At 34.8% G+C, this 17,500-nt stretch overlaps 2 protein-coding genes across 4 annotated transcripts in view; one reads left to right on the forward strand and one right to left on the reverse strand.

Moving 5' to 3' along the window:
- The window catches only part of LOC137617233 (afadin- and alpha-actinin-binding protein B-like), a 402,814-nt gene that overhangs the window by 186,481 nt on the left and 198,833 nt on the right, over nt 1–17,500 (reverse strand). The gene's annotated exons all lie outside the window — the stretch shown is intronic.
- LOC137617004 (beta-1,3-galactosyltransferase 5-like) overlaps nt 1–17,500 on the forward strand; it is a 40,806-nt gene that overhangs the window by 6,130 nt on the left and 17,176 nt on the right. Inside the window, exons 2-6 of one of the 2 annotated variants that reach the window (XM_068346864.1) lie at nt 7,626–7,755; nt 9,911–10,141; nt 13,865–14,086; nt 16,655–16,765; nt 17,404–17,500. The exon at nt 17,404–17,500 is cut by the window's right edge and continues 60 nt beyond it. In XM_068346864.1, coding sequence (XP_068202965.1) covers nt 7,626–7,755; nt 9,911–10,141; nt 13,865–14,086; nt 16,655–16,765; nt 17,404–17,500 — 791 coding nt within the window. The remainder of the gene's footprint in view (nt 1–7,625; nt 7,756–9,910; nt 10,142–13,864; nt 14,087–16,654; nt 16,766–17,403) is intronic. The other variant, XM_068346865.1, reaches the window with a different exon arrangement.

Below are 17,500 nucleotides of genomic sequence, written 5' to 3' on the forward strand. Positions count from 1 at the left end.
TTTTACCCTGGACATTCATGCTGTAGTCAGGTCTTGAACCTAACCCAATTTATAGGGGATGGATTCGAGACCAAGCAAATTACAGTTACAAAATCTATAAAGGCATGAGAATATCCCACTTAACCGATCCACCGCTCGAAGAGCAACTCACACCAGACCAAGCAAGCTTTTACCCTGGACATTCATGCTGTAGTCAGGTCTTGAACCTAACCCAATTTATAGGGAATGGCTTCTAGACCAAGAAAATTACAGTTACAAAATCTATAAACGCATGAGAATGTCCCACTTAACCGATCCACCGCTCGAAGAGCAACTCACACCAGACCAAGCAAGCTTTTACCCTGGACATTCATACTGTAGTCAGGTCTTGAACCTAACCCAATTTATAGGGAATGGATTCTAGACCAAGAAAATTACAGTTACAAAATCTATAAACGCATGAGAATGTCCCACTTAACCGATCCACCGCTCGAAGAGCAACTCCCACCAGATCAAGCAAGCTTTCAACCTGGACATTCATGCTGTAGTCAGGTCTTGAACCTAACCCAATTTATAGGGAATGGCTTCTAGACCAAGAAAATTACAGTTACAAAATCTATAAACGCATGATATTGTCCCACTTAACTGACCCCCCGCTCGAAGAGCAACTCACACCAGACCAAGCAAGCTTTCACCCTGGACATTCATGCTGTAGTCAGGTCTTGAACCTAACCCAATTTATAGGGAATGGATTCTAGACCAAGAAAATTAGTTACAAAACCTATAAACGCATGATATTGTCCCACTTAACCGATCCACCGCTCGAAGAGCAACTCACACCAGATCAAGCAAGCTTTCAACCTGGACATTCATGCTGTAGTCAGGTCTTGAACCTAACCCAATTTATAGGGGATGGATTCGAGACCAAGCCAATTACAGGCGCTTTCTTTGTCGATCTCACAGCTGCCTATGACATTGTGAAACAGTGTTCTTCCCTTCTAGGTAGCCCAAATGACCCAAAACCCCAGGAATATATGCATCATCGGATCACTTAGAAAACTAGAGGGGCACTCAGAGGAGCGCAGACCTCCGACAGAGCAGCTTATTTCTCGACCTTTTGGGCTGATTTTGGACGTTTTGCTCGTCCATGACCTTTGACCTTCCAAAGTTTGATAATTTCCAGCTCTTTCCATAACAGTTTCAAATCCTGGCATGTTTCATTACTTCACGATTAAAATTGTGTCCGTATGGTTGATGACCGGAATCTGACCTTTTGCTTGACCTTGACCTTGGACTCATCCTTGACCTTTGACCTTAACATGTATCAATCAGCATGGATTTTCATACACTCAGATATGAACCAAGTTTGAAGTCTCTGTGACAACGATGTTCAAACTTATGGCTGATTACGTGAATTGGACATTTTACTTGATCGTGACCTCGACCTTCCAAAATTCAATCATTTCCAGCTTCTTACATAGCCGTTAATCCCAGTAAGTTACATTACTCTACGATTATAATTGTGTCCAGGAAGCTGTTCACAAACAAACAAATACACACACAAACAAATGCAAAAACAAGGGGTAAAACATATCCTCCTTCCAACTTTGTTGGCAGAGGTGATAAATCTTTCTATGTTGAAATGGATGCCAAGAAGAGCAGGTGGAGAAATCGAACAAATTGTTTCCTGCAGGACTCCGTGCTAGCCCTATTATTATTCAACATCTACATAAAATGACCTACCATAACTCCAGGACATTCAGTCAGAGGTTTATACATGCTGACGATCTCTGCACTGCAACACAGTCATGTTCCTTCAAAACCATCGAAGACTGACGAGGGTATTATCCTCTCTCAGACTATTACAAAAAGTGGCATCTTAATGCAAATCACATGAAAACCCAGGTATGCTCATTCCATCTTAACAACCACCAGGTATACAGAAAAGTGAAATTAAAATGGGAAAATGAAGAACTGAAAAGCCATTCACATCCTGTCTATCTTGGTGTCACTCTTGATAGACCGCTGATTTTCAAGGAGTATGTCAACAAGTTCAAAAACAAAGTCCCCACCAGAAATAACCTCCTCAGCAAAATAGCATCCATCAAGTGGGGAACTGATGCAAAAGTTTAAAACAAACTGCCTTAGTACTAAATTACTCCACTGCAGAATATTGTGCTCCTGTTTGGTAAAGATCAAGCAAAGTTAAAAGAGTAGATAGTGAGCTAAATAAAGCCTGCCAACTAATTCCTGGTACACTGAGAGCAACACCCCTACCAGCTCTCTACATATTATAGTCAGTATCACATCACCGCACATCCGTCGAGATGCCATAGCTAAAAAAGAAAAGACCAAATAAGCAAATGATCCAAGGCACCCACTATACAACCATTTCAATACAATAAGACGTCTGAATTCAAAGAAGAGCTTCATGACTGTGAAAGAACTAGAGACCTCAGACCTATCAAAATACAGACTGCATAAATGGAGAATGAGTAACAGGCAGAACACTAGCAATGCCCTCCCTAACCCCAGTGAAGACCTGCCCTGTGGATTCTCCTTTACCAAGAGGAAATGGGTCACCCTGAATTGAGGGAGAACAAAAAACTGGTAGGACAGGGGATAACCTCCAGAGATGGGGTTACACAAATGGTGCTGAATGCCCCTGCGAGGAGCAAATCCAAACAATGGCTCTATGAACAGTAAATGATATTGTACTGCAATGGGTAGAACAATGGTGCAATAAGTTATGATGACACTGATGGTTGAAAAGATGCATAACTAAGAAATCATGGCCTACCCAAAAGACCCAGGACCATATGGCCAACACATTGAGCATAGCTGTTGTCAGACGTTGTTGAGCTCCTTCCAAGATATGTACATCTATGGTATGACTGTTCACTAACAGTCAATGGCGACCTTGTAGATTCGCCACGTTTTTGCCAAAGTGGATCCTAGAGCAAAAGAAATGTCTACATTCTTCGATTTACAGAATGGTGCAGTGGCTTAACCCAAAAAACATGTCAACATCACTTGATTCACGCTAGTTATGGTTGCAACGAAGACCTCTCTGAGTAGTATAGTTAGTTCCTAGGAACCCAACCTTGAGCTTCGTATCCCAGCTACCCAGAGACAATGGTTGAAAAATAAATTGTTGTGAAGTCTGTAGGACAGTAGGCCGATGGCCTATGTTGAAGTACAGTGGTTGAGTGAGTGAGCTCCACCCTAAGCCCAAATAGCCATGCCATATGCAGATGACAATACAGTATGTATAAAACAGTGTTTATTACGCATCTACATTGTATTATGATGACTAAACCTACCACATAATGGCCCTGATAAATAACCTTGTTACGTCAAGAAAGTGAAATATTATTGAGTAAAAACAATAAAATAACCTTTTAAAAATTTATTGTACTTGTTGTAGCTTGCATCAAGCTGTAAATTCTGATAACTCTAAGCTATTTGTATATACAGTTCTATCAATCTCTGGCACCATCACTCAGTTCTTTATGCATATTGCATAAGATTTTTTCCTAATTCTGATTGTCCTTTGCATCCATATCTTCCCAGACTGTACCATCCTATACACGGTACTATGTATGCAGTTAATTCTAATAATATTGTTTTCCCCATAATAAGGCTTAATATTATACATTACAAATATTTTATTCCAGCTGTGACCAGATTGTGGAATGATCATCTTGATCTGGTGGTTGAATTGGTGGAACTTTATCCAAATACCTGATGGTGTAGTAGTACTTAGCAACTGCCATAATTGCTGCTGTTGGAACGCTGATCAGCACTTTTTTTTTTTTTTTTTTTTTTTGTGAAAGCGTGAATCTAGGGCTGATGGGATGTTTGCATTACGAGTTTCCATCCCATGAGAATGTGTCTGAAAAGCTGAGTGGTACTGTAGACTGCCAGTAGCTTTTTGTCAAAGGATGAGTATTTCTGGTCGGCACGTCACCTGTATCCTCCTCAAGTACTATGCAGATTGCTGTGCTACTTGTGTTTGTGGTCAACGTAAGGGACCTACTGGTGTTGCAGCAGACCTAAAGGTTTTTTGGCTTCTTAAAATGCCGTTTCTTGCTTATCTGACCAGCATAATGTTCTTGGTTTTCCTTTTATGCATTCACATTAGGGACATGATTCTGGCCTTGGGCGATTGGCATTGGGTAGGACCTTCGTTGGAAAGGGTTTAACACCTTCAGGACTTATACAATGTCTGAGAAATCCAACCATATTTTTCTTCCATTCACACTTATCTTGTCAGACATTTAACCCTTTTTCTCTGAGTTTCTCGAGGACTTCTTTTACATCCTTGATGTGCTGTTTATAGTTGGGCCTGAAATACAGGATGTGTTCAACGTAAATGAAGCAGCAGAGTATTTTTCCAAGGATGTCGTCCATAAGGCATTAAAAGGTGCTACCAGTATTTCAAACCAATGGGGATGATAATTGCTGTCTTTTTTTTTTTTCGTCCTCTTTTGCTATCACGACTGTAATACCCCTTTAAAAGATAGTTTTTCGAGAATACTCTTGCCCTTTTGAGCTGGTTAGTTATGTCAGTGATGTTAGGTAATGGATAACTGTATGGCACTGTTTGAATATTGAGTTGTCGGTAGTCACCATAGGACTACCATGTGCCATCTCCTTTAGAAACTGTGTGGTGAGATGCCATAAGGCTGGAGGCTATCTGGCAGATTTTGTCTTTTCCATCTACTGGAATAATTGCTTTGCGTAGGCAAATTTGTCTAAAGCCAGCCATCTGAAGCGTGTGTGCACTGGGGGTCCCTGTGTGAAAATAGGATGTTTGATGTGGTGTACCACACGGCGCATCAAGTCATGCTAAAGGTCGTCCTTGGATATTTCAGGAAATTCCAGAATAGTTGTAGAGCTTGTTGCTACCCTCGATGTAATGGTGGTTATAGGGCTGTCTCTTCGTATGAGTTGCTGTCTGAATACATCTACCAGTATGTGTGCCTTCAGAAAATCTGCTCAGAATGGGGCAAAAGATCACACCTACAGTGATGAATCTCCAACGGTATGGTTTGCCGGTTAGCGCTACTTCTAGGTTTCTGTTTCCATATATCTCTAGCCAGGTGGCATTTGTGTTGGACACTAGTAGGGTGTTGGCTAGATTCAGTCGATTGTTTACGGTGGCTGGGATGAACAATTTGCATGTGACCATCTCGACGAAAAATTCTGTGTCGGACATCTCACTGGTGACGTAGAAACATGTATAGGTCATTTTCCCATTTCCTGAAATAAAGGCAGCGGAAAGAGACTCGTTTCCCTGTATGGGGTAACCATTCTGGCAGTCAATGATGCTTAGTAGCGGCCCTGCTTCATGGTTTTTGATAGCGTTCACCTTTGGTCGCACTTTCGAGCCTCACTCCCGAATCTCCAATGTAAGATATAAAGCCCCTCTGGTTTGTCAGATTGTATTATCTGGCAAGGCAGATACCCGATAAAAAGTTTGTTGATCCCTAAGCGGTTGAGGAATCTGGCTTACCATGTCTTTCAGTCATTTAGAGGTTGTGGGTGTGTGGCAACCACTCTTACAAGTGTTGATCATTACAGTATATGTTACCTGGTATAAAATAGTTTGAAATTATTGGAAGACAGTTACAAATGGACAGCCTGACAACGAGGAAAAAACTGTATATTTCAAAAGACTTCTGTTGCACACTTTACTAAATTACAGGCAACTGTTGTGAACAGGTGCACAAACAGATGTGCTGAAATTGCTTACCCTCCGCTAACATCGGATAAAGGTTATTTTTCTTTTACTATCAGTTACTGCTTGCAAAAGAAGAAAAAAAAACACAGGAAAAATAACCTTATTCCGATTCACAGCAGTAGGTTAAACTATTTTTTTTTTTTTAATAATTTCAATGAAACTTCCATGATTAAAATTAAGTTTCTTATCAAAACAAAGAGATTCCAAATTCTCAATGGTTAAATATGACACGCTTAAATAAATAATGTTCAATCTACCTATCAGTTTCTGAACTTCTAGGCGGATCCTTTTAAGGCATTAAGGAAAAAAAAATCATATATGAACGTCTTCATGTTACTATGCAACAAGTATAATTACATATTTCTATTAATCACAGCAAGACTTAATGTCACTCCATTCGTCTCATATTCTGATGATGTAATGTAACGCCATTTCTTTGCTTATTATTATTATTATTATGTTATTATTAAATGCTAAGCTACAACCCTAGTTGGAAAAGCAGGATGCTATAAGCCCAGGGGCCCCAACAGGGAAAATAGCCCAGTGAGGAAAGGAAATAAAGAAAAATAAAATATTTTTTAAGTATAGTAACATTAAAATAAATATTTCCGATAAAAACTATAAAAACTTTAACAAAACAAGAGGAAGAGAAACTAGATAGAAGTGTGCCCGAGTGTACCCTCAAGCAAGAGAACTCTAACCCAAGACAGTGGAAGACCATGGTACAGAGTCTATGGCACTACCCAAGACTAGAGAACAATAGTTTGATTTTGGAGTGTCCTTCTCCTAGAAGAACTGCTTACCATAGCTAAAGAGTCTCTTCTACCCTTACTAAGAAGAAAGTAGCCACTGAACAATTACAGTACAGTAGTTAACCCCCAGATACTCAAATATTACTTCAAAAGTTCAAACTTGCAGCAAATGTTTTTATGTTAACAAGGCTGACATAAGTTTCTTTTCATAGTTTACACATGAAAGATTTATTTTAATGTTGTTATTGTTCTTAAAAGTGTTTTATTTAAAATTTTCATTAATTCTCTTGTAGTTTATGAATTTCCTATCCTCACTGGGCTATTATTCCCTGTTGGAGCTCTTTAGGCTTATAGGCTATAAGTTATAGCATTCTCCTTTTCCAACTATAGTTAAAGCTTAGCTAGTAATAATAATAATAATAATAATAATAATAATAATAATAATAATAATAATAATAATAATAATAATAATAACCGTATTCTTCTCTTCGTGTGAGAGGGGTGAGTAGGTTGCGGTGCTGCAAACTGAATTTTTATGGCCTGCAAGCAAAGCAAGAGCCCGTGTCCGGCACCATCTACCCATTCTCTACCTACATATAGTCCATTTCTTATAGCGATGCAGATTTGCACCGACTCGCAGCGGTGCCCTTTTAGCTCGGAAAAGTTTCATGATCGCTGATTAGTTGGACGAGATAATTCTAACCAATCAGCGATCAGGAAACTTTTCCGAGCTAAAAGGGCACCGCCGCGCGTCAGTGCAAATATGCATCGCTAAAAGAAATGGACTATAGCTATTCAGCCCCTTGATCTCGCTTTCACCCCTAACATAACCCCAAGAATCTTCCAGGCAGGTTCATAACACTAAAAAAGAGACAAGGTTATTACTAGTAATCTATCAAATCATCTAGATGCCATGTCTTCGACTTGGGCTACCGATGGCCTCCACCTGTACGTGTCTCTAGCTCTCTATATTTATTGTCCAGCTGTTACATTCTCATTAGCATCCTCCAGTAAGCTGTTCAGAAACTTTTTCCTTTCCCACCCTCTTGCTCTTCCATCCTCTTTATATTTCACATAAGGCACAAACGTTCCTAGTTATATTTCAACTTAAATCATTTTTTTTCCTTTCTCCATCTCTCTTCTGACAGTCAATTCTTCGTGCGTGAGAGCGACGAAGGCTTTGCTACTGTTGACCATTATGGGACTCTTCCAAGGATTGCTATACATTTCGATTACTCCCAGAAGGTTAAATAACTTCCATCTGGATGCCAGGAATAAGTAAGTTATCCATCCATCACGAGAGCAAAGGAAATTTATCAGAAACGAAGATTCACGTTATTAATTGCACTCATTCATTCATATATATATATATATATATATATATATATATATATATATATATATATATATATATATATATATATATATATATATATAATAATAATAATAAAAATTATGCCTTTACCACTCTATTCACTATCTATGAAGATATAAAAATTATTGGCAACATATATATAGATATATATATATATATATATACTGTATATATATGTATTATATATATAAATATATACATATATATATATATATATATATATATATATATATATATATATATATATATATATGTACATGTATATACATATATATATAAATATATATATATATATATATATATATATATATATATATATATATATATATATATATATATATATATATATATATACTGTATATATATATATATATGTATTATATATATAAATATATACATACATATAAATATACATATATATACATATATATATGTGTGTGTACATATATATACATATATATATATATATATATATATATATATATATATATATATATATATATATATATATACATATACATATGGGTGTATGTGTGTATGTATCATCTATACATACATATACAGTATATAGTGCCTGACTGGATTTATCAATCATGAAAGGTAGTTGTGGCACAAGATCCGATTGTAAATGTAGTTGTCAAAGAAATATGTGGAATTGAAGTATCTTTAAGAGAGGAAATAATGAAGATTTCCTTTATCATTATTATTTGATACAAAAGTAAAGGTTGATATGAACTGGAGAGGAAAGTGTTGATAACACTTGGCTTAGAAGTTATTGATAAATGTAAGTTGCAGAAGACTATAGTCCAAAGACCATTTATTTAAGATATGGATGAACATTATTATTATTATTATTATTATTATTATTATTATTATTATTATTATTATCTTTGAGGTCAGTAGAAGTGTTTTTGGTTATTATTATTATTATTATTATTATTATTATTATTATTATTATTATTATTATTATTATTATTATTATCATCATCATTATTATTATTATTATTATTATTGATGAGGTCAGTAGAAGTGTTTTTGGTTATTATTATTATTATTATTATTATTATTATTATTATTATTATTATTATTGATGAGGTCAGTAGAAGTGTTTTTGGTTATTATTATTATTATTATTATTATTATTATTATAGATGAGGTCAGTAAGTGTGTCTTTGGGTATAGGACGGTTGGAATAGGGATCAAAATAATTTATTAGATTAACAAATAAAAGATTAAACGAATAATGAAAAAAAAAAATATTTGAAATACAGATGCATATTCAGATCTGCCGACATGCAAGGGAATGAATAAGGTTTATTTAATCCTTGAGTTCCTTATTCATCCTTCTTTCTTATTTTATATTTCATCACTCCCTTACTAATTCAATTGTCCAAATTCATTGTAAAATAAAATGCTAATCATAGACTATTTTGAGAAAATTATAAAGTGGATTTGAAACACCGTTTAATTGGAACTGTTAGCTAAAAATCTATAGAAGTCAGTCATTGATTAAAATTACATCAAAATTCTGTTCAAAGACCATCTCTGATTAGAATTATATCTGACTCTGTTCAAAGTCAGTCTCTGATTAGAATTACATCTCAGATTCTGTTGAAAGACCGTCTCTGATTAAGATTACATCTCAGTTCTGTTCAAAGTCAGTCTCTGATTAAAATTACATCTCAGTTCTGTTCAAATACCATCTCTGATTAAAATTATATCTGATTCTGTTCAAAGACAGTCTCTGATTAGAATTCCATCTCCGTTGATTCTGTTAATAGTCGGTCTCTGATTAAAATTACATCTCAGATTCTGTTCAAAGACCGTCTCTGATTAAAATTATATCTGATTCTGTTCAAAGTCAGTCTCTGATTAGAATTACATCTCCGTAGATTCTGTTAAAAGTCGGTCTCTGATCAGAATTACATCTCAGATTCTGTTCAAAGACAGTCTCTGATTAAAATTACATCACCTAAGTATCGTCAGTCCATAAAACTTATGTAATTACCATAAAAAAAATACATTAAACCTAAAACTCTGTGTTTCTCCCTCTCTCAGCAACCTAACCTCACTCTTTGGCGCAAACTGCTCTTTAGCAATGGATCAACAGTCCAGTGATTCATATAGCTCAATAGTCTGCATCTACAAAAGTATACCGATCAAAGTCATAACCTGGAAAAATGCCACGAGCGACAATGGACCATCGTCTACCCAGAGTGAGGTATCGACATACACCGAAAAACCGTTGGAAAAAACTCCCACGCTGAGACCATACAAGGACAGGTTCAAGTAAGTCATTAGAAGGACATGTCAGTTACTACAATTTGGAAGCGAAACTTTCAAATCTTGGTTTCTCCTCATCCCCACCTGGTCAAAGTCAGGCTCTGGTTAGGGTTACATCTAAGATTCTGTTCGAGGCCCTTTTCTGATTAGAATTACATCTCATATTCTGTTCATAGTTAGTCTCTGATTAGAATTATATCTCAGATTCTGTTCAAGGTCTTTCTCTGATTAGAATTACATCTCAAACTCTGTTCAAAGTCTTTCTCATATCAGAATTATATCTCAGATTCTGTTCAAAGTCACTGGTTAGATTACATCTCAGATTCTGTTCAAGGTCTTTCTCTGATTAGAATTACATCTCAGATTCTGTTCGAGGTCTTTCACAGATTAGAATTACATCTCATACTCTGTTCATAGTTAGTCTCTGATTAGAATTTCATCTCATATGCTGTTCAAAGTCTTTCTTTGATTAAAATTAAATCAAATTATGTTCAAAGTCAGTCTCTAATTAGAAATTGATCTCAGATTTTGTTCAAAGTCACTCTGGTTAGATTACATCTCAGATTCTGTTCAAGGTCTTTCACAGATTAGAATTACATCTCATATTGTGTTCATAGTTAGTCTCTGATTAGAATTCCATCTCATATTCTGTTCAAAGACTTTCTTTGATTAAAATTAAATCAAATTATGTTCAAAGTCAGTCTCTAATTAGAAGTTAATCTCAGATTCTGTTCAAAGTCTTTCACAGATTAGAATTACATCTCAGATTCTGTTCAAGGTCTTTCTCTGATTAGAATTACATCTCAAACTCTGTTCAAAGTCTTTCTCAGATTAGAATTATATCTCAGATTCTGTTCATAGTCAGTCTCTGACTAAAATTCCATCTCATATTCTGTTCAAAGTCTTTCTCTGATTAAAATTAAATCAAATAATGTTCAAAGTCAGTCTAGAATTAGAATTTAATCTCAGATTCTGTTCAAAGTCACTCTGGTTAGATTACATCTCAGATCCCGTTCAAAGTCTTTCACAGATTAGAATTCCATCTCATATTCTGTTCGAAGTCAGTCTCTGATTAGAATCACATCTCCAATTCTGTTCAAAGTCTTTCTCTGGTTAAAATTAAATCAAATAATGTTCAAAGTCAGTCTCTAATTAGAAAATAATCTCAGATTCTGTTCAAAGTCAGTCTCTGATTAAAATTAAATCTCAGATTCTGTTCAAAAGTCAGTCTCTGATTAAAATCAAATCTCAGATTCGGTTCAAAGTCCGTCTCTGAAGAGAATTATATCAACTCAGATTCTGGGTTAAAAGTCAGTCTCTGATCACAATTACATCTCTGATTCAGTTCAAAGACGGTCTCTGATTAGAATTACATCTCCTAAGATTGTGCTAAAAGTCAGTCTCTGATCAGAATTACATCTCGGATTCTGTTCAAAACCAGTCTCTGATTAAAATTACATTTCCGCAGATTCTGTATCAGAATTACATCTCAGATTATGTTAAAAGACAGTCTCTGATTAAAATGACATCTCAGTTTCTGTTCAACGTCAGTCTCTGATTAGAATTATATCTCATCAGATTCTGTTCAAAGACAGTCTCTGATTAGCATTATATCTCCTCAGATAGTGTTAAAAGTCAGTCTTTTATCAGAATTACATCCAAGATTCTGTTCTAAGTCAGTCCCTGATTAAAATTACATCTTCGATTCTGTTCAAAAACTCTCTGATTAGAATTACACCTCAGATTCTGTTCAAAGATTGTCTCTGATTAGTCATATCTCATCAGATTCCGTTTCACAACAGTCTCTGATTAGAGTTATATCTCATCATATTCTGTTGAAAGTCGGTCTCTGATTAGAATTACATTTCAGATTATGTTCAAAGTCAGTCTCTGACTAGAATTACACCCCAGATTCTGTTAAAAGAAAGTCTCTGACTATCATTACATCTCAGATTCTGTTCAAAGTTAGTCTCTGATCAGAATTATATTTCAGATTATGTTCAAAGTCAGTCTCTGACTAGAATTACACCCCAGATTCTGTTCAATGTCAGTCTCTGACTACAATTACATCTCAGATTCTGTTCAATGTCAGTCCCTGACTAGAATTACATTTCAGATTCTGTTCAATGTCAGTCTCTGACTAGAATTACATCTCAGATTCTGTTCAAAGTTAGTCTCTGATCAGAATTACATTTCAGATTATGTTTAAAGTCAGTCTCTGACTAGAATTACACCCCAGATTCTGTTCAATGTCAGTCTCTGACTAGAATTACATCTCAGATTCTGTTCAAAGTCAGTCTCTGACTAGAATTACATCTCAGATTCTGTTCAAAGTCAGTCTCTGATTAGAATTACATCTCAGATTCTCTTCAAAGTCAGTCTGACTAGAATTACATCTCAGATTCTGTTCAAAGTCAGTCTCTGACTAGAATTACATCTCAGATTCTGTTCAAAGTCAGTCTCTGACTAGAATTACACCTAAGATTCTGTTAAAAGTCAGTCACTGACTAGAATTACATCCCAGCTAATGTTCAATGTCAGTCTCTGACTAGAATTACATCTCAGATTCTGTTCAATGTCAGTCTCTGACTAGAATTACACCTCAGATTCTGTTCAAAGTCAGTCTCTGATTAGAATTACATCTCAGATTTTGTTCAATGTCAGTCTCTGACTAGAATTACATCTCAGATTCTGTTCAAAGTCAGTCTCTGACTAGAATTACATCTCAGATTCTGTTCAAAGTCAGCCTCTGACTAGAATTACATCTCAGATTCTGTTCAAGGTCAGTCTCTGATTGGAATTACATCTCAGATTCTGTTAAATGTCAGTCTCTGACTAGAATTACATCTAAGATTCTGTTCAATGTCAGTCTCTGATCAGAATTACATCTCAGATTCTGTTCAAAGTCAATCTCTGATTAGAATTACATCTCAGATTCTGTTCAATGTCAGTCTCTGACTAGAATTACATCTCATATTCTGTTCAATGTCAGTCTCTGACTAGAATTACATCTCAGATTCTGTTCAAAGTCAGTCTCTGATTAGAATTACATCTCAGATTCTGTTCAAAGCCAGTCTCTGATTAGAATTACATCTAAGATTCTGTTCAATGTCAGTCTCTGACTAGAATTACATCTAAGATTCTGTTCAAAGCCAGTCTCTGATTAGAATTACATCTCAGATTCTGTTCAAAGTCAGTCTCTGATTAGAATTACATCTAAGATTCTGTTCAATGTCAGTCTCTGACTAGAATTACATCTAAGATTCTGTTCAAAGCCAGTCTCTGATTAGAATTACATCTCAGATTCTGTTCAAAGTCAGTCTCTGATTAGAATTACATCTCAGATTCTGTTCAAAGTCAGCCTCTGACTAGAATTACATCTCAGATTCTGTTCAGTCAGTCTCTGACTAGAATTACATCTCAGATTCTGTTCAAAGTCAGTCTCTGATTAGAATTACATCCCAGCTAATATTAAAAGTCAGTCTGACTAGAATTACACCTCAGATTCTGTTCAAAGTCAGTCCCTGATTAGAATTACACCCCATATTCTGTTCAAAGACAGTCTCTGATTAAAATTACATCTTCGATTCTGTTCAAAAACTCTGATTAGAAATACACCTCTGATTAGAGTTATATCTCATCATATTCTGTTGAAAGTCGTTCTCTGACTAGAATTACATCTCAGATTCTGTTCAAAGTCAGTGCCTGATCAGAATTACATCTCCTCAGATTCATCTACAAGAACAGCGTGCTGAAACTGGACGGTCCAGTTGTGAACCCGATTCCCTCGAGCGTCACCTGGCATCAGGACCTGGCGCACGTTGAGGTGTGCAACGCCTCGTCTCCCTTCATGCTGGCCATCGTTCCTTCGGCCATTCAGAACAAGCGGCGAAGGGAGGTCATCAGGAGGACCTGGGCCAGTCCCTCCTTGTTCAATCGTCTCGGAATGAGGTCAGTTGAGGTTAAACAAAATATCTTTTCCCCTTTCTTGATTTGATCTTATTTTCTAATGATGAGTCTCCAAATCTTGTTAAGTCGGTCTCTTGCAATGGCAATGGTCAAAGTTCAGGAAACTTAGATTATTCAACTCTCTAGATGTATGTAGCTAAAGTTATAGTGATGCCAACTTTATAACTTCATTAATAACTACTAAAATGGCCAAAATTAAGCTAATATTAAATCTTGTTAACGTTCCCTATATTTTCTGCGCTTTTCGTTTATAAAAATTCCAAAAGGATAAAAATAGTAATACTGACGTTATTCTAAGCCTTTATTTAATGTATTATGAAGGAAGCTCCTAGATATTTCATGTAACGTAGCAATGATATAACGATCCTAATTCTTCTTTTCATATATAACACATACTTCAGAAAAGGTATAATTCTACAATTGTTCAGGTGATGTGAACACTTGAATTATCTGTTTATCTTGTTTTCCCGTTAAAGCGCCAACCACGACCTTACTGGAAGAGGAATTATGATATATGACGAGAAATATGAACGTTTCTAGGAAATATTATTCAGAAATACCAGTCGCCAATTACATATTTACTGCCAACGTTTTGACATTTCAATTATCGTCATCAGTGTAAAGTAAAGTAAAGATAAAAAGAAAAAATACAATTTCAAAATAAATATTATTTTCTAATATTTCTCTAATAATTCTTTACTTATTTTATGTAATTTCTAATTTGAAATTGTATTGTTTCTTTTATACCTACTTCAGGTACCACAGGTGATGACATTTAAAATGAAATGTTTGTAATAAATAAAATAATTTTTAAATATTTTTTTAAAAAAAATTCTTCACTTTATGTAATTTTCATTATGAAATTGTATTGTTTCTTTTATACCTACTTTAGGTACCACAGATGGTGGATGACATTTGAAATGAAATGTTTGTAATAAATAAAATAATTTTCAAATAATTTTTAAAAAATAATTCTTCACTTTATGTAATTTTCATTATGAAATTGTATCGTTTCTTTTATCTTGACTTTAGGTACCACTGACGATGACATTTAAAATGTCGAAACGTTTGTAATAAATATGTATGTGGCGACATTAGTTTTTTCTGTTTCTCATGATATATGGTGTTTTGGGCAAATACAGAAGGTAAATACACCAACCGTGCACTATTTGTTTACAGTGGCTTTAGCCTGAGTTAAACTGACACTATATCATATATATATATATATATATATATATATATATATATATATATATATATATATATGTATATATATATAAATATGCATATAATATAATTATATATACATATATATGTATATATATATATTTATATACTGTGTATGTATATATATATATACGTAATATATATATATATATATATATATATATATATATATATATATATATATATATATATATATATATATATATATATACGGTATATATATATATATATATATATATATATATATATATATATATATATGTATATATATATATATATATATATATATATATATATATATATATTACGTATATATATATATAATGATAAAGCCGATTTGTAAATGATGGAGAGGGAGATATAACACAAGTGTTGACAGAGTAATTAATAATATTACAGGATGAAATATTAGCTGCGGAATGGTATAACTATAGAGAATGAGGCCTTTTGTATATATAAGTTAAAGTTAAGTTAGACTTTTCCTAGAGAGAGAGAGAGAGAGAGAGAGAGAGAGAGAGAGAGAGAGAGAGAGAGAGAGAGAGAGAGAGAGAGAAAGAGAGAGGTCTACACTTTTGGAAGCTGAAGGTTTTGTTTATTTCAATTATCCAGGATGGCCTCGGATTACAACGGAGATTAGAGTGTTTAACGATTTTATATATATATATATATATATATATATATATATATATATATATATATATATATATATATATATGTGTGTGTGTGTGTGTGTGTGTGTGTGTATTGTTGTTGTTTTAGACTGCCTGGCACAGGCTCTCGCACACTTGCGCCCAAAGGTTTTTTTTTTTTTTTTTTTCGTCATGGGATGGTCATTTGCAACTTTAATTCGTAGGAAGTTTGGGATATATATATATATATATATATATATATATATATATATATATATATATCTATATCTATATGAAATATTGTAGTCCACATAGGGAAAATGAAAAAAAAAATTACGTACTGTATACACGTAGAAATGCTCTTCATTTTCGTCCGCCACTGGACCTCTTCTTAAAGCGTTTTTTTATGGACTGCTGAGGCAAGAGCCCGTGCTTTACATAAGCTAAGGCAATCTACACCAACCAACCGGAGCATTTATTATGGAAACGCTCTAGGAGGAGCTACAGTATGGCAATCTATACAGACAGACAGACAGACAGACAGCTACAGTAGTGGACAAAACTGTAGAGCATTTTTACACATACACATAATCTTCTAATTTTTCTTTTGTAAATTACAATATATTAAGATAATCTTCGTACTCAAGATGATTACATCTATGATTTAATTTGATATGAAGTCAAATCTTCACAGGACCCTATTCATCGTGGGAGCAACGCTGGACCAGAAACTGCAAGCGGATGTTGAAGACGAAGCGACGAACTACAATGACATCATTCAGTATAATTTCATAGACTCTTACCAGTGAGTGGTATATATATATATATATATATAGAGAGAGAGAGAGAGAGAGAGAGAGAGAGAGAGAGAGAGAGAGAGAGAGAGAGAGAGAGAGAGAGAGAGAGAGAGAGAGAGAGAGAGAGAATGATGATGTAACATGAATGAAGTAAAGATCGATACTTTTATTATATTTATACATTTATTTAACACGTCTTTCATCCCCTTACTGTGCTATACCGCTCTCATATATGACATTGGAAACAAAACTTCTTCGTTATAATCAACTTTAATACTTTCCATCCAATTTGGGGAACTTTTTCTTTACTGGAGAATAAATAATGCTATTTAACGAATTTAACACTATAGTCGCCGCAAAGATTTCAGGCGAAATAAGCCCAGCCCCCTGATGACGTCATAGTCAATCACGCTGTCTCCTACGTTACCAGAATATGACTACTAAAATACAATTTGTAGTGCTCTTTTCGAGCAAAAAATAACTAGCAATTCAAATTTAATATTTAACACTCCTTCAGAACACATGATGAAGGATAAAAGCAAACACTCCTATCGGCGTCCTTCAAAACTCAAATGTATATCCAAAGCCATGTCCTTCCAGCTCAACCTTTTCCATGACAACTCTGGGCTATGATTTTATTTTCCAGAAATCTAACCTACAAGACCATATCATGGTTGACCTGGGTCAATCAGCGCTGCCCACAAGTGCCCTTTGTCATCAAGATTGACGACGATGTCATTTTC

The sequence above is a fragment of the Palaemon carinicauda genome, chromosome 23 (genome assembly GCF_036898095.1).
Source record: "Palaemon carinicauda isolate YSFRI2023 chromosome 23, ASM3689809v2, whole genome shotgun sequence".
NCBI classification, from domain to species: Eukaryota; Metazoa; Arthropoda; class Malacostraca; order Decapoda; family Palaemonidae; genus Palaemon; species Palaemon carinicauda.